General features: G+C 32.6%; 1 protein-coding gene across 1 annotated transcript; it reads right to left on the bottom strand.

Annotated features, from left to right (window-relative positions):
- Window positions 1-329: 329 nt before the first annotated feature.
- On the bottom strand, window positions 330-14,884 carry LOC148303964 (focadhesin). Its single transcript, XM_088269070.1, has 16 exons — window positions 14,729-14,884; window positions 14,242-14,535; window positions 11,397-11,597; window positions 10,719-10,890; window positions 9,900-10,182; window positions 8,722-9,287; window positions 8,349-8,572; window positions 7,495-7,698; window positions 6,260-6,546; window positions 5,422-5,639; window positions 3,741-3,983; window positions 2,317-2,592; window positions 1,520-1,725; window positions 914-1,033; window positions 635-833; window positions 330-537 (listed from the first exon to the last, which is right to left on the bottom strand). Exons 2-16 carry the CDS (start codon window positions 14,514-14,516, stop codon window positions 373-375), a joined length of 3,639 nt encoding a protein of 1,212 aa, XP_088125196.1. The 5' UTR covers window positions 14,517-14,535; window positions 14,729-14,884; the 3' UTR covers window positions 330-372.
- Window positions 14,885-19,337: the final 4,453 nt, after the last annotated feature.

Genomic DNA, 19,337 nt, shown 5'->3' with positions numbered 1-19,337 from the left:
CTAAAAAAGTCGAAGCCTGAGTAGGGTCATGATAAGCGGTGTTGCATAAGCCGTAGCTAGATTTCAGAGACACTTGGAAGTTAGGTAATTTAAAAAAAATACATTGTACAAAATGTTCTCTTTCTTGGACGAAAAATGGTGCATTTTTTTTTACATGTTCATTTTTTTAAATGCATAGGAGGGGGTGATTATAATTAACTTTTTTTTGTCAATTAATAAAATTAATAAAATTTTGTCCAAATGCTTTGGTGGACTCCTAGCGATGTCTAAATGTATATGTATAAATTTAGAGGTTTACTCTTCTTGCTCCTTTGTATAATAAAAGTATATTGAATGAAAAAATATTTATTGAACTTAAAAAATAAACATAACTCAAATGTATTGAATGATTGGTTTTACACTTAAAAATTTAGTCCACACATTTTGTTTCTTGAAGTAAGAGCTAGACTTCCCAGCAACAAGTGCTGCGTAAAAAGTTTCTGTGTATTGTGTCGGAAGTTTTTCATTGAAACGGCTATAATGAAGCCATTCTAGTATCTGGAATCAAATACAAAAAATATTTTTCAACAATGTATTAATTTCAAATAAGTGAAGAGGAGTGATAAATTTTAAGAAAATAATAAAAGTTCATTACCTGACCATTAACATCTGACCACTTTGTCTGTACAAGTAAAAATGACATGGCTTGCGGAAACATGCTTAGTCTGAGGGCTTTAGAGGTAATTATTGCATCTATATTTCTCCAAGTAAACACATAATAGTTTGTAAACATCAGAACACTTAGGATGACCACGTCACAAAGAAAGGAAGATGATAGTTCTGTAGATGATTTTCTGAAAATAAATAAAGATTAATATTATTTTATTTTTAGCAGGTATAGCATGGATAAAAAAAAGAAGAACTTTAAACTTACTCTGCCATATGAACTTGTGTTCTAGCGAGAAGCTGCAAGAGCCAATCCTTAGTAGGAATATGATCACATTTAGTTTTCATCAGTACAGGACAAATATTTTGTAAGACGAAAGCATGTTCCCTGTAATAATATAAAGAAGGAAAAAGTGTTAAATACTTATACATAGTAAGAAATACGTAAGTAAAGCATAGAAACACAAGCAGAGGAAGACTGAGAAAACTTGATATGATCAAGTATTTCAAATATTTGAAAGTGTTCAGATTAGGAGTCAGCGGGTATGCATAAGGAGATGCATGAATGTGGAAGAGGCCAAGATTGTTTGCAAAGACAAGAGTAGTGTGGCATTTATTCTCTCCGCCTGCTGCCTACTCCTGCAGCGAAGTGGCATGATGGTTAGTTAGTTTTTGGCATACATATTATAAACTGCCTTGTTTAGTTTTTGATAAAAAGATGCATACTTATCATCTAATTTTTTTTGACATGTCCTATGTTTTTTGATAATCAAATTGGAAAGGCCATGATGTATTTTTTATAAGATTTTGAGAACAAATTAAAAATAAGAGTAAATATAAATTTAAAAAAAATTGTATAGTGGTAGAAATTTACCTAGGCATATTAATGGCAGCATCGATTATTTCATTTAGCCAGAGTAAGGGGCACTCTTGCTGACTCGTGCGAGCCATATGGGCCCTTATGCAGCAGGACTTACGGAGCATTTCTCCCGATACCTCCCACCAGCTGCTTGGTGAAGTCATCCTCTCTAGATACTCTGAGGACAACTCTCCACAGGCTTCGACGACCAGTGGCCAGAACTAAAAGAATGAAATCGCAAAAAAAACTGTGATTGAACGATTCCGCTTGGTTTAAAGATGTTTTTACTATTGGTAGATATTTAACCGATACAAAACTGTTTCACAGAGCTATAAAATAAGAAATGTTAGGTATATCCTTGAGAAAATTTAATGAGTGAATAAAGCAAAATACCAAGGGTGCAGACATCACAAAAACTATGGTTGACTATGTCAAGCTTAAATATAGGTGAAGTGGGATTATGCCGGCTGCGTAGCGAGGCTTCAAAATGGAAGGTGGAATCTAATAGTACTACAATGGTGGTCACGACTCACATATTACTCATATATTACTCAGGTATTACAATAAATTTATTTTTTCACCATCAATCAAGTAAATTAAAAGCCTACTGCAGTTCTATGTATTAATAATAATAATAAATTTGGATAACTTATAAAGCGCCATTTTCGTAAAAAAAATACCTCAAGGGCGCTTCACGGTGAATTCATTGGGGAAAATATTATGGTGGAAATGATTTAGCAAACAAATGTGTTTTTAGTCTCACACAGTATTTCCCATACAATCGATAAATTGTTAATCTAAACGATACACACCTTGTCATCACAATTTAAGTTCTCAAAATAATGCTCAACTAATCCAGAGAGCATATTCCTACTATCCTCAGAGATGTTCTCACTGTTGAGGGATGCTGTAACTGTTTTCATAAGTGTTACCATATCGCACTTAATATCACCTTTACTTTCACATATAGAGTCATGGTTGAGCACAGCATGTTCCGCTATTTTCCACAGAGTATCTCCGAAGAAATTACTTTGAACATTTTTACACAATATTGGAAGTATTTGAATAATTTGACTCATTTCCTCTTCCTGTAATGAAACAAAAAAATATTATTATCATAAATGTTTAAAACAGTCTTATCAACAATCGAACATTAGAAAAGGGATTATCCGGGATGTTTTTCATTTCCAAAATCAGTGTCAAAGTAGATTCTAAAATTACGAAACTAACAAAAATATTCCTTGTTTTTATGATGATTAAATCAAACACATCAAGTATTGTTAATATTTTTAAATATTTATAGCATTTACTTAGTGGTCCGTCATTTTTACAAAATGTTAGTATATAACCACTATTAAATATTTAAAATAACAAAATAGATTTTAATATTTTTCATAAACCAACTTATACAGACACCGTCATCAACAAAAATTTTAAAAATTCAATTTCTTACAAACATTCCGCTTTTCATTCAATGTTACATCGCTTAGTAAATTTACCATTATCAAACTAATTTTGATAAAAAACTCATTATGATAAAACAGATTGTAATAAAAATATAATGCAGAATGAATTGACACTCCTTAAATAAAAATAAAATGAATAAAAGTCCCTTAAATACTTTTCTATCAATCAGTAATATGTAACGACTTCCTGAATTTCCTGTCATCATCTGTTGAAACTTTTCTGTAAAATAAAATCTATAATATCTTAGTGACAATGGGTCAAGGGTTTTTTTTTTAGTAGGGAAATTGCATTTATTATTTACCTTGCTTATTATGTACAAGGTTTATAGATCATTTAATGGATTTTTGTTTCTTCTAGCTAATTAAATATGTTTTTATTTGAATCTGTGTTGGGAACAGGAGGGATAATCTAGTGTGGGCCAAACAGGAACTTCTCAGCATTTGCTCATTGCTGGGAGGAAACCACGTTGCACTCCTCAGGAGAAGGCGGACTGTTGACTGTCATCAGCAGACCTTCCGTTCCACTAGAAGAGGGTTCGGCATTTTGTGTCCTACTTTGGTTTATGTTACCAATGTCCTTCACTATTTTTATCATGTATGATACTACCTCTCGTGACAGTTCCTTATGAACTATTACGGATTCGATGTTGGATAGGTCCTCACCCAGGCTCCTGCAACGCGCCTCCAGCTGTTGTCAATGGGCCAAGGGTTGAATCCAGTATTTGTGTACAAAAATTTGAATATACATAAAATAAAGTTAATTCCCTTACTTTTTCCTTAACGATGGGCAGTTCTGGGAGGTAGTTTTGTAGGAAGCGGAGAGCAGTGCCGGAGATAGCGGCCTGGCGCGCAGCGAGGGTGAGCACGGCGCCGCACATGTGCTGGCCTCGCCCCATCACGTCCACCAGGAAGTTCCACTGTATGGGCGGCAGCAGGCGCGCACGCGCCCGTCCCAGGCACTGCAGGCAGTCCAGAAAGGCCTCGGGCGGGCAGTCAAAGGTCGGGCTGATTGACTGACAGGATAAAATGATCTGAATTATTCCTGACAGTGATTTTTACTATTCTTTTGTCATACCTGACGTCATTATGATTTAAATTAGATTCACTACTCTCAGCTATTCGGCTGTCTAAACTCAAAACACAGTAAGGGACATTTTTTTATAGTAGTTTTTTTTTTGCATTTTTGGACTAAGTAGATTCTACTTAGTGTAAAAAAAATGTCCCTTACTATATTTTAAGTTTGACAGCCGTATTGTGTCTTTGATATATCGGCTGTCCAAATTTAAAACACAGTAAAGGACATTTTTTTTGTAGTACGTTTTTTTTGCATTTTTGGACTAAGTAGACTCTACTAGACAGCCGATATCGCTCACTCATTTCAGCAATGTCATATATCAAAAAACTTGATTTTTTAGATCATTTTTAAAGTTAAAAATATAATAAAATGTATTGAAAATAAATATCAAGCCACTTCTTGAACTTTTTACTGTGCAACAGATCTTTTTAGGTAAAACCTGAATGTTTTTTCTCCATTTGAAAAATATTTAGTAAATTTCAAAAAATAATTAAACAATAACTTTTCTTCAAAATGCAAAAACAACACTTTCTGCCCTGTAGCGGATAAATATTAAGTTCAAAATATGCCGCTTTTGCTGGGATATAGTACATTTTCTGGACATTCTGAAAACATGCACAACTTAAAATTTACGATCTTTGATATATGACGTTGTTGAAAGAAGTGAGCGATATGGTGTCTATACTCTGTTAAGGATCCCTTATTACTAATGGATGAACATGATAAGTAAAGAGTAAAAAGTATCACCAATTTTTGACAATTTATTTTTACATTAAGTTCGGATGCGTACAATTTGTTTTGGAGTGATCGATGTATACAAAAAGTAAGGAGAAATTCTTTTATAATTATTTTGAGTCAAATGCTTTGGGATACGTATTGTCAAAATTCGGCAATATCATATGGCCACTCATATTGCCTAATTTGACAACCATTTTCTTTACCAGTGGATAATTTTGCAGAGCAGTGTGGACTCTAGTAAAACAACTAGGATCTTTTGATACGTTTGTTCACAAATAAATATAACAGCAGGTAGTTGACTGAGTTGGGACGTTTGCCCGAGCTTACAGAAATTGGTTGAACTCGTTACTGAATATCGGAAACTACTATCAGTAATTACAGGTCTATTTGCAGCTAGGTTTAACAGAAAATAGAAAATAAGACAGCCACATACATATAAACATTTCCATTTAACCCAAATATATTAAGGAGCCTTACTCATATAGAATTTAATTCTAACAACCAATCTCACAAATTCTAAAAACCTTATGTAAAAACTCTGCAGAATCCAAATTTAAAACATAAAATACTTGTCTATAGTTACTTCAGGAAAATAGAAGGTGTCTGTTTTTTATTTGAGAATGTAATGTTATTAGTACCTCGCGTCTGATAAACTCCATTAGTCCCCTGACCACACTGGCCGTTGGGAGGTAAGTGGCTGTCTGGGGCTCGCCACGGGATTCCTGCCCATCAATTAGACCGTAGACTCCACTGCGATATTCTCGCACTTCCTTGTCCATAAGAGTGTGACACATGTCCGACACACCCTCCAGAGCTGCCTGGTTTGTGTATTTGAATAGGTTGCCCCAACACTCACCTACAATTGTAAAATGTATAAGAACTTAAAATCAGCATCTATATGTGATACTCATAGAAGTGATTTAAGTCCATATTTTCTGAAATTGGAATTAATCAGATATAGCTGCCGTGGTGCCTACATATTAGAACCCTATCAATACAAATGCAGGGTGACTAAACAGAGGTCTCTAAACTAAATCTAATTAAGAGGAATCCCAACATAGTATGTATCAGGTTTAATTTTTTAAGTATGAATGATTTATTCTATAAAGTAATCATTATTCACATTAATGATACTCTGTCAATATCGTGGAAGCATACAATTCCATTTTTATTTAATTTCTACATTTTTATTATTAAGTAAATATTCAAAAATCGAAATTGTAGAGTTCCATTTGAAGAAGTTTGAATTTCGCAAATGGTTATCTAAGCTGCCGAAAAGAAAACAATACATATATAAATATATCTGTAGAAAACAATACATATATAAATCCTTTTTTAAAAATTTTGGTCACAGCAAAGTAGGACTGTGGATGAAGAAGGGTTATTTATTTAAGTATTTGTTTACAGTTTTGAGAAAATTGATGAATCCATCGTTACAATGAATAAAAGCTAATCAATTATTATTATGCTATTTACTGGGAACATAATCGAGGACATCTTCTGGTTTTCTCGCCGCATCAGATGGTGTAGAACAGTAAGCAGCAGGCAGTTGGACTCCTTTGCGGTATATCTCAGGAACTTGGTTAAGTCTCATGGTATTGACCTTGAAGTTTGACAGTGCCCGTAGAGCCGCTATGCTGACCTCAGGGTAGTTTGAGTCTACTACATAACTCCACAGTTTGGTTAAAACCTCAGATACAAATGCATCATATTCTGGCGTGTCAATGTATAGTTTGGGGACTTCGGATAAAAGGTTGCAAACACTTGAATAAAAAAGGCAATAATTAAATTAATAAACTATCCAAATAATGGGTAAAAAACTGTAAAGAAATATCTGTAGGGTACATATCGTTTTAGTATATTTTATTATGTGGCACACCTAAATACTTAAAAACACTTTTTAAAAATATGTATTTCCTTCATTAATAAAAATAATAAATTTGGATAATTTATGCAGTGCCATTTTACCTGAAGGGTGTTTATACAGACTAGATAATGACATGAAAATGATAATGATACTTGGGAGTCTTTAATTGGTCTTGGAGACTCGTGTGAACTGAGTCTGTTGAGGGGGGGGGGGGTTTCTGTTATTTTAACTACTAACACTAATATCACAAAATTTTGAAATATAATAGCTCCACAAAACGAAAAAATATGGTCACAAAAAGTGGGAGTATCCTTGGAGAACCGTCATAAATGAAAGATAACGACTGACTATCGACTGTAACCCAAAAAATATTAGCGTATGACAAATATTCTATCACCCAAAATGATAATCTATTTTTCCTAGATTATATCTAAGTTATGGAAAGTTTTATTGCAGAAATGTTGGTTAATTCAATATTTTGCGATGATTAACCGCATATATCTCAAATATTTTTTGGTAGAATATACTTGAGTGATAGAGAAATCAGTGACTAAACTTATACCTGCGCCGGGCCAGATATCGTGGCCCACGGAGCTGCCTACTAGAATCATATGGGCCAGAATGTCTGGCCTACAGAGTGGTAAGAGTTAATCGAAAAAAAATCCATAAATATATTTTATTTTAAAATTTGAATTATTTTTTATAACAAGATTAAATGGGAGCAATGTGAATACTGCTTAATTTTTTTGAAATTTATATAAAAGTATGAAGTGCTGTCAATGGAGACATTTATAATAATTGATAAAAGATTGCATGAAAGTAAATAATTTCAGGAGATTCTTACCTGACTTGGACACTTGGTCTTTTATCTTTGCCAATCTTGGGAGCTAGGGCTCTCCAAGTGCTAGCGGGAGCTACTATCCGAGCTTGCCACAACGCCTTCAAGGCATCCAATGTCAAGCAATATGCAGTTGCAGAACTGCTATCGGTGCAGCGGTTCAAAAGCCCTGATATTATGGGTACCATTTCTGCCCCGTAGTTGTCGGCCCTGATGATTTGAAGAAAGTCAATAACAAAACATAATATTCAAACAGTTTTGGTAATTTTTAGTCAAATGACTAATAGTTTTGGCATAACCTTTATAAGAGTTCTAATTACTTATTTAACTTTTTTGTTGGTGTTAAAAGTATTGTTATTTTATGGTTTCAAATTGACATTACTAGTTTTAGGAGAGCAGTCCTTTCCATCGAAAGGTTATTTAAAAGAGAAAAAATTATAAACACAGAAATTTCTTAATGGTAACAATACAAATATTTTAATTTATTATTAGATTAAAACCAATATTTTTAGCTTTTCCACTTTTTTATTTGACCAGCGACCGGGTTTCGTCGTTACAGACATCATCAGACATTTTGATGTCTGTAACGACGAAACCCGGTCGCTGGTCAAATAAAAAAGTGGAAAAGCTAAAAATATTGGTTTTAATCTAATAATAAATTAAAAATGCAATTCCATCACGAAGTGTCAGTGGATAATATAAATCTATTACAAATATTTTAATTTTGCATGTTGATACATAAATTTCTATTAAGCTGTAAGAATAAAATATATTCTAGAGATTTAATGCACATAATTTTTATAATTATTTTTTAGTTTTAAAGATCATAAGAATATTATGTAGCAACGTCTTATAGATACCTTTCTTGACAAATTTGTTTTACAGCTGTTGCTTTTGCTGTGAGGATCTCCCAATCGTAATCAGTAGTTGAAGATTTATTATCAATTAAAAGATCTTGTAAGTACGGATAGCATCTTGTTTGATTGTCGACTAATAATGTGTATAGGTCAATAAGGGTTGATTTTGGAAAAACCTTGTCATGGCGAAAGTTCTCCAATATCTGGACTATCAAAGGAACATTTTCCTGAAAAAAAAATATGTATTTACAAATATGTAGATATTCGGTGCTTCGTTTTAGAAAATCATGTTTATATACATATAAAGATGCAATTTTTTATTGAAAATACTTTAAACTGATCAAAAATATTTAAAAACAAAAAAACCGGCACTCACTTTTGAAATGGAGAGGTGGACGATTCCTCGCAGCAGTTGGATAATGTCGGCTGGCTCCTTAGAATATTTCAGGCTATTTAAAACTACAGGCAACATTCCGGCACCAACTTCTTTCTTGTATTCCACCACATCACGCAGTACTTTGAGGATAGTCAACTTGTTCATACTAACCTCTTTACATTTATATTTATGTATTAAAAGTGAGTACAAGTAAAGCACAATTTGGTATTTAATATCAACATTACTGGACTCGTCCAGTTGCTTGATCCAGAATTTGAACATTACATTGTCTGAAGCCAGTTTGGTGTGAGAAATAATCAACTCGGTAACTTTATAAATCCGGCTGTGTGTTAATTTGAAAAAGTTAAATATTTTGCCTAAATTTAATTTTGATGTAAATTGAGAGGTGGGTTTAAATGGGCGCTTTAGAATGCAATCCAACATTTCCCTAGCTGTTTCTGTAGCATCAGATGATAATGTTGTGGGGTAATAGAGCCATTGCAGTAGTGCCGATGCAAGTATGTACTCTGATATTGAGGACTCGCATAATTTATGGACGCTTTTGCCTGAAAATTTAAAAAAGAAATTTTAATATAACTATATATTATTAATTATTGTGAGTATACTGCAAAAGCCTGACCAAGTCAATTAATGTCATTTTGAAATAAGGTTCAACGGTTTTAAATGGTTCATAACTCTAAGAGTTCTATCACTTTGTTTTTCAAATTGTTTTATAATATTGCTAAAAACATTCTTTTTTTTCTGGACTTAAAAAAAGCACAATTAAGTTTTTAATAAAGTATTTATATAGTCATGACAACTCTTTTGAATATTCTTTTGACTTGGTTTCATTAAAATCACTTAAATAAATGATATAATAAAAAAATAGTTTGACAAGTATTATCTGCATGTAAGCAAGGTAACTAGTCTTGCGCTTCAAGCGTCAGGCCAGGGTAATATAGACAATTAATATAGTGAAAAATGTAATGTACATTTTTTATGGGATTTAAACCTGAGACTGAATACATGCTTCACAAATGTGCTTATTATGAACTGCATTAAGGAAAAGACTAACAAATTTTACTTTGAGAAAAAAAGTTTTAGTGCAAAGATTAAAAAAAAAACAGATGTCAAATTATTAACATTGAAAAAAAATTCTCGTCATAATCAATACTTACATAAGATGAACAGGTCATTCAAATATGGCAGGGGACACACCAAGATACCTTCTGAGAGAATACTAAGCAAGACTTCAGAAGAAATCTCAGCGCCTAAACAATTCAAGGCTTTAAGGATGACGGTGAAACAGGGTCTAGGGTCTTCACCAGAAAGAATTATGTTGACTGCCATGTTCCCCAAAGCCAAAATAGCACAGCACATAAATTCATTATTCTTGATAGAAATAGCCCACTCTAAAACTGCTGTCAGCATGCAATATGTCCGCTTTGACCAGTAATTTGCCTGTGACAATGAAAATATTAGCGGCATAAACAAACCAGGAAGTTTTATTCTTCAGAAAACAAAGATTTCAAAATAAAAATAAAATACTTTAATAAATGCATACTTTAAATAAAGCGAAATATTTTTAGAATTTTACTCAATTGTATTTACAGTTCAATTATTAAAATAAAATATGCATTCTCAGTATACAAATTAACAATAAATTACAATATTTTTCCACATTTTAAATATTGGAATATGATCTGTTCAACCAACCTTCTAAAAAAGAAAATTGTAAGTATTGAAATAAAATAAATAATGAATATTTTTATAAAAACCTTTTTAAAATCTATTTATAGGATTTACAGAAATTTTACACCTACATCTAAGACATATACAGATACAGGTCCAAAAAAAGTTGGCGATGAAAACTGATATGTACAATTGTGGTTCCTACCACAAAATAATAACGAAGTTTTTAAAGTGTTAACAGATGTGAAAATCATAACGCTTATCGTCATTTTAATAAATGCAAAAAAAAGTGACTTTATTCATACCTGTTGCCATCCTAAACATTCTATTATAAGTGGAATTTGTCCAGTACATTTCTCTGATGAAAGCAAAATGTTAATGGCTCTGTTATAAGTTTGAATGGATTGATTTTCATTTGGATCACAAATGATCCACATAAATACCGGTCTCATTAATTCTAGGCTTCCGGTGGACAATCTAGAAAATTTCAAAGATAATGTCAAGTTCTTAACCCTGTGATTTGTAAGTAGTACACATTGCTTCTAATAACTTAAATATCTCTATAAATATAATAAATACTGCATTTAGATTTCAGGTATCCATCAATAATATGTTTTCGCATTGAATTATAGAATAATATTCATAATAATTTAATAATTATCACTCATCTGCCATATTCGAGATACTTTGTGAAAATTAATAATAAATTTACCAATACAATCAGTATTGCGCCAGTGTGTGAATTAGGTATATTCATTCCAGAAAACGAGCGATGCTATTCACATCTCACTCTAAATCTCTTTTGGTATATAGAAATAAAAAAAATTAAAGCTCACTTTGCACTTTTATTTGTGTCTCGAAACTTGGCCACTCTTGGGTATCGAATAGAAATGGTTTTTAAACTATTTAAAAAATTTAGCACTGACCATTACCGTAAAGAACTCATTTATATTGAATATAATATCAAAGAAATTGAAACTTACTTAACATTAAAGAGACACATAGATTCCACTTCACTGAGAATGCTATCAACAGCGGCTGGCAGTCGTTGTAAAACCATAACCAAAGGATGTTGAGGCGAAACAAGAGACCAGTTACAAACATATTGTGATTCAGAAGTAATTTCCTGTTCTGCTATTAGTGCAAGAATACTTGATATTATTGAAGTCATAGCAGAGAAATTTCTGAAACATATAACAATCCATAAATAAATCAAAATAAATACAAAATAAAATATATAATTTAATATGCAAGTATTATTTCAATTAACATATTGGCTACCTAGTTAGAAAAAAAATCCTTAAGGGCCACAGCTGTAAACAGACTACATACAAATGTGAAGGCTGTGGTTCTTTTTTTTATATTGACGTTTTTTCATGAAACACAGAGCAATAAAAATATGATTATGAGGATTTAAAAATATTTATGCTATATTTCATAAATATTTTAAAAACATTCATTAGTTTTCATTTCTTTTCTCTGAAAAATAAAGTAACTTTCACCTAAAATTGTATCTTCATTTCAATGCAATGCCAAGTGTTTGTTTTCAGAGAAAAATCTGGGGGTCACACAGAAAGTGCATACATTTACATTACATGGCAAACGTGAAGCATATCCAATTCCCAGAAAATAAAATCCAATCTATGATTGGAGTTATATTTAACTCACGAAACCTCTTGACCAAACACAGCGTGCGTTAAATATAACTCACATGGCGTTCATCGTGTTGAAGAATTTAAAATGTAATTATACAGCTTAATTTATTATTAGATTAAAACCAATATTTTTAGCTTTTCCACTTTTTTATTTGACCAGCGACCGGGTTTCGTCGTTACCGACATCATCAGACTGGTTATACAGCTTAAGTTATAGCATACAGAAATCCCTTAGAACAGTGTTCCACAAACTTTTTCTGTTCAAGGTACACCAAATCAAGAAATTTTAGAGGTACACCAAAGAAAAAAAACAAAGTTAATTAAATATTGATTAATTATTAAAATTAATATAATGCCAAAACATATCGCTCACTCCTTTCAAGAACGTCATAAATCAAAAATCGTCAATTTTGAGTTGTGCATGTTTTCGTAATGCCCAGAAAGTGTACTATATCCCAGCAAATGAGGCATATTTTTAACTTAATATTTACCCGCTACAGGGCAGAAAGTGTTATTTTTGCATTTTGAAGAAAATGTATTATTTAATTATTTTTTTACATACACTAAATATTTTACAAATTGTTAAAAAATATTCAGGTTTTACCTAAAAAGATCTGTTTCACAGTAAAAAGTAAAATAAGTGGCTTGATATTTATTTTTAATACATTGTATTTTATGTTTGAACTTTAAAAACGTTCTCCTGAAAAATCAAGTTTTTTGATTTATGACGTTCTTGAAAGGAGTGAGTGATATATTAAATATTATGTTTAATGCAATATCTAAGCCTGTTTACAGTTAAGCAGTAGCTCAAGCGATCAAAATTTGGAGCCATTGTTGATAAGGCTGCTCTCATCTCTTCGTTGATCATCCTCATGCATTCTCTTTTTTTTATTATTTAATAGCACTCAGAATCGAAAATTTTAATTCGCACAAGTAAGTCGTGGCAACTGGTAAAAGAATTGCAATAGCACGCTTTGAAAGCAGTGGATATTCATTTTTTATATGCAGCCAAAATGTGCTAGCTCTGTTTTTTCTTCTGAACAATTTCAGTTTTTAGTTCCATGAATTCTTCTTGCTCATTTATCGGTAAGTGACTTTTTTTCCGCAGCACACCAACTAAACACCACGGTACACCAGTGTGCCGCGACACACATGCGGCGGAACACTGCCTTAGAATAAGGTGACCATTCTTACTGGTTTTATCAGTACGGTACTGGTTTCTTTGGCATTAGTCCTGGTCAGTTGGAAAATAAAACCAGTACAGATTTACCCATATCTAAGTATTGTTCTGGCTGACTCAGCCACTGATTATATATTAGATTAATAACATTATTATTGCTAAGACAACTGTGAAAAAACCTTATACATATGTAAATGTTTAATATATCTTGTTTTATCGATCGATGATTTAAAAATAAAAGGTAGGTATTGTAATTGCAGTAATTAGTAATTCGATAAATGATGGATAAATACCGATTTTGATATGTCGAGATCAACTGCCAAATAACCCCACCCCCCCCCTCCTGAAAAATCTGTGCGTTGGGTTTTTAAACGTGTACTGGTTTTTGCTTTGAAAAAAATGGTCACCTTACTTAGAGGTGCTAGTAAAATTTAGATTTGCAATAAATAAATAAAAATTTCAAAATGATTTTAACCCTTCCCTTACGATGCTAAAAACTTCCGCGCGCTCCGGTGATATGTATTTTGTACACAATATGAAAATGTGATTTAAAAACGGGAAAAATGTGAATATTCCTAAATGTTGCTTTTGTTGACCATAGTTGAAGTTAAAATGTATCAATTTTGTAATGTTAGCTCTGAAAGTACCTAAAGAAGAAAAAAAATACATCAACTAAAATGAGATCTTCTGAAACATTATGAAGGCGTGTGCGTAAAGTGCGGCACGCACGCATACTCTGAGAAACATCTGTGTATTGGCGATTCTGTCCCTGATTTATTTTACAATTGATTTATTTCCGTCGCTGCAAATGAATAACTTTATATTTTAATACTTTTATGTAACACGTAATAGTATTACGGAGGAATAAAAAAAATTCTGAGCCCGTATCTATTATATTTTATACTGATATTCTCATTTTTAAATTCGAGTTGTAGTAAATACATATCACCGGGAGGGGAAGGTTAAAATAAGCATATGATTATAAATACTTACTTGGCCGACGGAAGCATGGACATGGCGGCAGACATGGCCGGTGAAACTTCTAAAATACCCCCCGCTACTAAGCTTACAAACCCCCTACTCGCCGTGAGACTCACAACGGGATCTTCAGATGTACATTTGTCTTTTAGGAATGTCAATGGACACACAGTATCTTTCGACTCTATACTGTCTCCTGATGCTTTCACAACTAGTTCTAAAAGTCTCTCAACGGCCTCAGTTATAAGAATTACATTCTTGGATTTGAGCTTGTAATCAATTTCATCCATTTTTGCAGATGTAGATTTGCTAAAAAATGGTGGAGATCATTAAACTACAAGTAATTATTGTGTGTTCAGATAAATGGAATAAGTGATGGGAAATCAGGTAAAAAATATGAATATTATTAACTTTTCCGTAAATTCATACAAATGAAAAACATTATTTAACTATTAATTTCAAAATATTTTTGATTTTTAAAATAATCAATGAATTGATTTACCTTGCAATTCTACTACATAAAATAAAAATAAAACACTTTTGTGTTTTAAAAAAATGTTTTGAGATATTTTTAGGGTTATGAATATCTAAACCGTCTTAAACGTCACATTGACAATTCATATTGCCAGTGCTTACTAGATAATAATTACCCATAGACAATATATATGATACGCGCCAATATTTTAGTTTATTGGAGATTTTCGTTTATCCAGTACCCACCTAGATTGATAAATAAAATAAGAATAAGGGGTGTAATGGTAGCGTGTTTACAACACTTTGAGTGTGTCCAAATACTTAAAAAGTACTTTACGTGTGTAAAAGGATAACTTAAACCAGCCTTTGACGGTCTTCAGCCCCGAAAATGCCCAGACTTCCAGATTCTTTTCATCTTTGATGAGATGTAAAAAAATAGTAGCGTGTTTAGCTTTAGTATTAGAAGTGATTTTACACTTCAATATTTATTTGCGTTGCAAAAATGCATCAAACACAATGGTGATTACGTAGGAAAATTGGAAATAGCCTAAGCTTTCCAAAACTATGCATGTCAATGCAAATAAATGTGTTTATACCTTTTCAAAAATCATTGGAAACTTTATTTTACAGACAGCCTTCGTTCAGAGAGCATATGAAAATATGGACATTACAGGGTTTACAACCTGGCATTGGCTGACTTGATTGATCACTTTATAGGCTGTATGACATTCATCCTTCTGCCAGTTATTTGAGGCTCAAAAATAGAACAATAACAACAAAAACAAAATTAAAAGTTTCCCTTTCAAGATTTTTTTTATTAAATGATAAATGATCCAACACAAATAAAACTTCGGTTTTTAAGGATAGGAATGGTATTTTATTCATAAAAAGATAGGTGACTACATAATAAGTTTAAAGAAACAAAAAACTAACTTAAATATTTCACATCACCATTTAACAAAATATGATGGTACATACAAACAATTACATTTGATAATTACACAGAGATGTAATTGATACATTATTTTTATCTTGACAAAGGAACAATAAGTATATGTATATGTACATAGTTGGTACGAAATAAGTAGAAGGTGACTAATATTTCTTATTTTTATTTTAGTGACTTCAAACACATTTAATTTTTATTTAATTAAAACATAAACCATAATATCAGTGATTCAAAAATGAATTTCATGTAGTACAACTTATGATAAATGCACATATTATAGAAATTCGCATTACAGTTTATAATACAAAGTAAAAATAAGAAAATCATGTTTAATGGAACGAGCTGTTCATCTCATCATTAAGACTAATTTTATATAAATTTTGTAAATTTATTAATGAAAATGTAAGGGCACTACAATATTCAATATGAATATAAAATTAAATGAAGCAACATAATGAAGCAACAAAGAAAATAATGCAGAAATTGCACAAATTGCTTCAGATTAAAGTAAAAGGTATGGAAAAAAGTTGATAGCGAACAAACATAATTATTATTTAAACATAAAATATGTTGAAAAAGTTTATTTTGTATTGTATATAAAAGTATTATTTCTAAAGGATTTTATAGTGTTTTACAGCGGACACTTAATGAAAATGTAACAAATCTAATTACTTATTAGCTTGTATAATTAAATCAGTTAATTACTATGTCATATACATGTATAAAACCCTTTATTACTTGCATGGGTTTATAGTACTTGTGCACTTAAAAAAAAGTACTTGCCGCATTCCAAATTTCCCTGCGAAATTATTGGTGTCAGCATAAACCTTATAAACGTTTGAAAGTGATATTGGAAATAGTATCCAATATCCATAAAGTCGACATGAAAAAATGCAGAATTCAGAATTAAGACTTAAATGATATATAGTGACAACAGATTTGAGCCCTACACGAAGGATGAAGAATGAGGAGTTTGTTCATGAAACAACTGAATGGAGTTCTGGTCAAGTAGGATGGGATTTGTCATTGTAACGAGTCCAGTGGTTTTTCATTTTTTCTAAATGTACCAGGTGTATAAATTACTCTTGTCAAATTTTATTTTTCTATAAAATATGTTCACCAAAGGTTAAATCTACTAAAAGTTGTGTAATGGTTACGTATTATTTCAAAATGCACTATAGAAAAACACCATTCTACTACGTTAATTACATATCACATCAATACACATTTGTATTGTGTAGTGCAGGCCTGGCCAACCGCGGGCGCCTCTACGTGCGGCCCGCGGCGCCTTTACGTGCGGCTTGCGGTCGTGTGATAATTTTTTTTTGAGTATATTATTTTTTTCAAACTGTTCGTCGGAGAAATAAAACTTAAATAGCCGACCATATTAAATTTTTAAAGCGTATTCTTTAGCTTTCGAAGAGACCACAGATATTTCAGATAGTTCTCAGTTGGCAGTGTTTATTCGTGGTATTAATAAATCGTTCCAGGTTACATAGGAATTATTAAATCTCATAAGCTTGAAAGATTCTACAAAAGGTGAAGACGTTTTCCAAGCCATAAAAAAATGTTTGTTAGATAACGGCTTACATTTAGAGATGATCTTCAGCATTGCCAATTTAAGGCATACCTCACTGAATTAGATTCTGAGTACATATAGTGACATTGTTTATTTTACCAATGTTAGGTGGTTTAAGACGATTTTTTGAGTTACATGAAGAAATTTATTATTTTATAACCAAGGAGAATATGCCTATTTCAGAATTAAAAAATGAAGAGTGGTTGCAATACCTTTGTTTCTTGGTAGACATTATGGCAAACTTGAATCACTTAAATATGGAGTTGCAGAATCAGAATAATTTAATTACTGATGCTTATGATGCAATACTGATGCAATTTGATTGAAGCGTTCCAAATAAAATTATTGGTATTTGAAGGCTAACTTAAAAATAATAATGCACAACATTTTCCAATGTTGGAAGAATGGCAAAATAATAATTTTTCAAAATATTCTGACGAGATAAGAAAACTTAATTGTCGTTTTAAAGAACTGGTAAATTATGAGAAAACTTTTGAGAAGATTAGTTCTCCATTTAGTGTCGACGTTTCCACTGTTTCAGAAACCTACAAATGGAATTAATCGCCGTCTTTATATTTAAGAATTTAGACCGTCTATGCGGCCCAGGGTTTAATTTGGGTTGGCCAGACCTGGTATAGTAGTTATGTATTATTTCCAGCTCCATAGTGTACATGACTATGAACTCAAAATACATACAAGTGTTTTACTCAAATATTCATTTCATATGATCACCTTGCCTTTATGTAATTGACGATCACCTTAACATTGCATCAATTTGATGCAGCGCCCTTTACACTATCGGGTGCAAATCAGTGATAAGTTCTTTCCGCAACTGCGTAAGAGTTCCGCACGTTTAATGACATCCGTTCCCGCAACTTTTATAACATAAATTTGAATGGAACGTTAAGTGTGGGAGGGGTGTTCCAGGCGTTCCGGCCAACTACAAGTGAGCTGTGTGCCCAAATGTGAAGTCAAATAGAGTAACGTTATACGGGTCAAACTATTCTTGAAGAATGGGGCGTACATCTCGAAAGACTGCATTGCATGGTTCGTGGTCGTGGATCTAACATGGTTAGAGCAATGCAGTCAGTGCAGGACTTACGTATAAGCTACACAAGTGATTGTCGTGTACGTAAACTTAAAAATACCGCAGCATTATTAGTCCTTATGCTGCACGTCTGGGACATCCCATAATCTTCACCCAATTTTTTAGCGCATCTTTTTAAAGAACAAATCGGTATTTGCCTAGGGTTTCCATATATTTTCATATACTGAGAACTGGTTTTGCAAACCCTAGGGGGGATTCCCGGATTCCCCTGTGTTGCTCCGGTACACTCGAACATGCACTGACCTTTCGTATGGTTATTCCGAAACTGGTAGTCATGAAGTAGTGTTTTTAAATGGTAATACACAAAGTGAATGATAAGGAGAGTGTCACAGCCTCGGTGACCTAAGAAAGCATAATCAAACAAAGTCTATAAACAGTTTGGACGATATAAATAAATTCTTTTCTTCTGGGAAGAAGACAAACCAAATCAAACCAGAAAGGTTTTAAGGGAGACATCATTACATTGAGTTTTGTGTTTAATTGACATAAATGGTACGCTATGTGATTTGGGTGCTATCAAAGTAGTGAGTGGTCTATTCACCCTTCCCATTCCTGACTACCTTAGTAAACTCAAAGCTGGTGAAAGCGAGGAATGGAATAAAATATTCTCTATAACATCCACTGGATCCTATTATAAGTCAATCCAACCCGTGATACCCAAATCCCCTTAATTCCGCAATATCAAGATTCCCAAGCTGAATGTGTCCCTTCTGTGCAGGCTGAGGATCGGACACACAGTACTTGCATCCCACCTCAAAAAGATTAACATTCTAACTTGTTCGTTGTGCGCGTGTGGAGAGGAGGATGAGACTGCTGACCACATATTTTTCAACTGCCCCTTACTCCCTAACCTCGAGTTCATTCAGGACATTCGGTCGGAGGGTTTGTCCTTCCCGCTGAATGTCCAACACCTATTGTCAATCAACTCCAAAAATGTTAACGGTGCGATCATTAAACATATAAAAAAGTATGGCAAAAGCGTGTGACCCCAAAAAAAATCA

Source organism: Brachycentrus maculatus, unplaced genomic scaffold (genome assembly GCF_059751285.1).
Source record: "Brachycentrus maculatus isolate JH-2025_06_01 unplaced genomic scaffold, ASM5975128v1 h1tg000337l, whole genome shotgun sequence".
NCBI classification, from domain to species: domain Eukaryota; kingdom Metazoa; phylum Arthropoda; class Insecta; order Trichoptera; family Brachycentridae; genus Brachycentrus; species Brachycentrus maculatus.
Note: the sequence above shows the minus strand (reverse complement) of the source record. Positions and strands in the feature narration are given on the sequence as shown.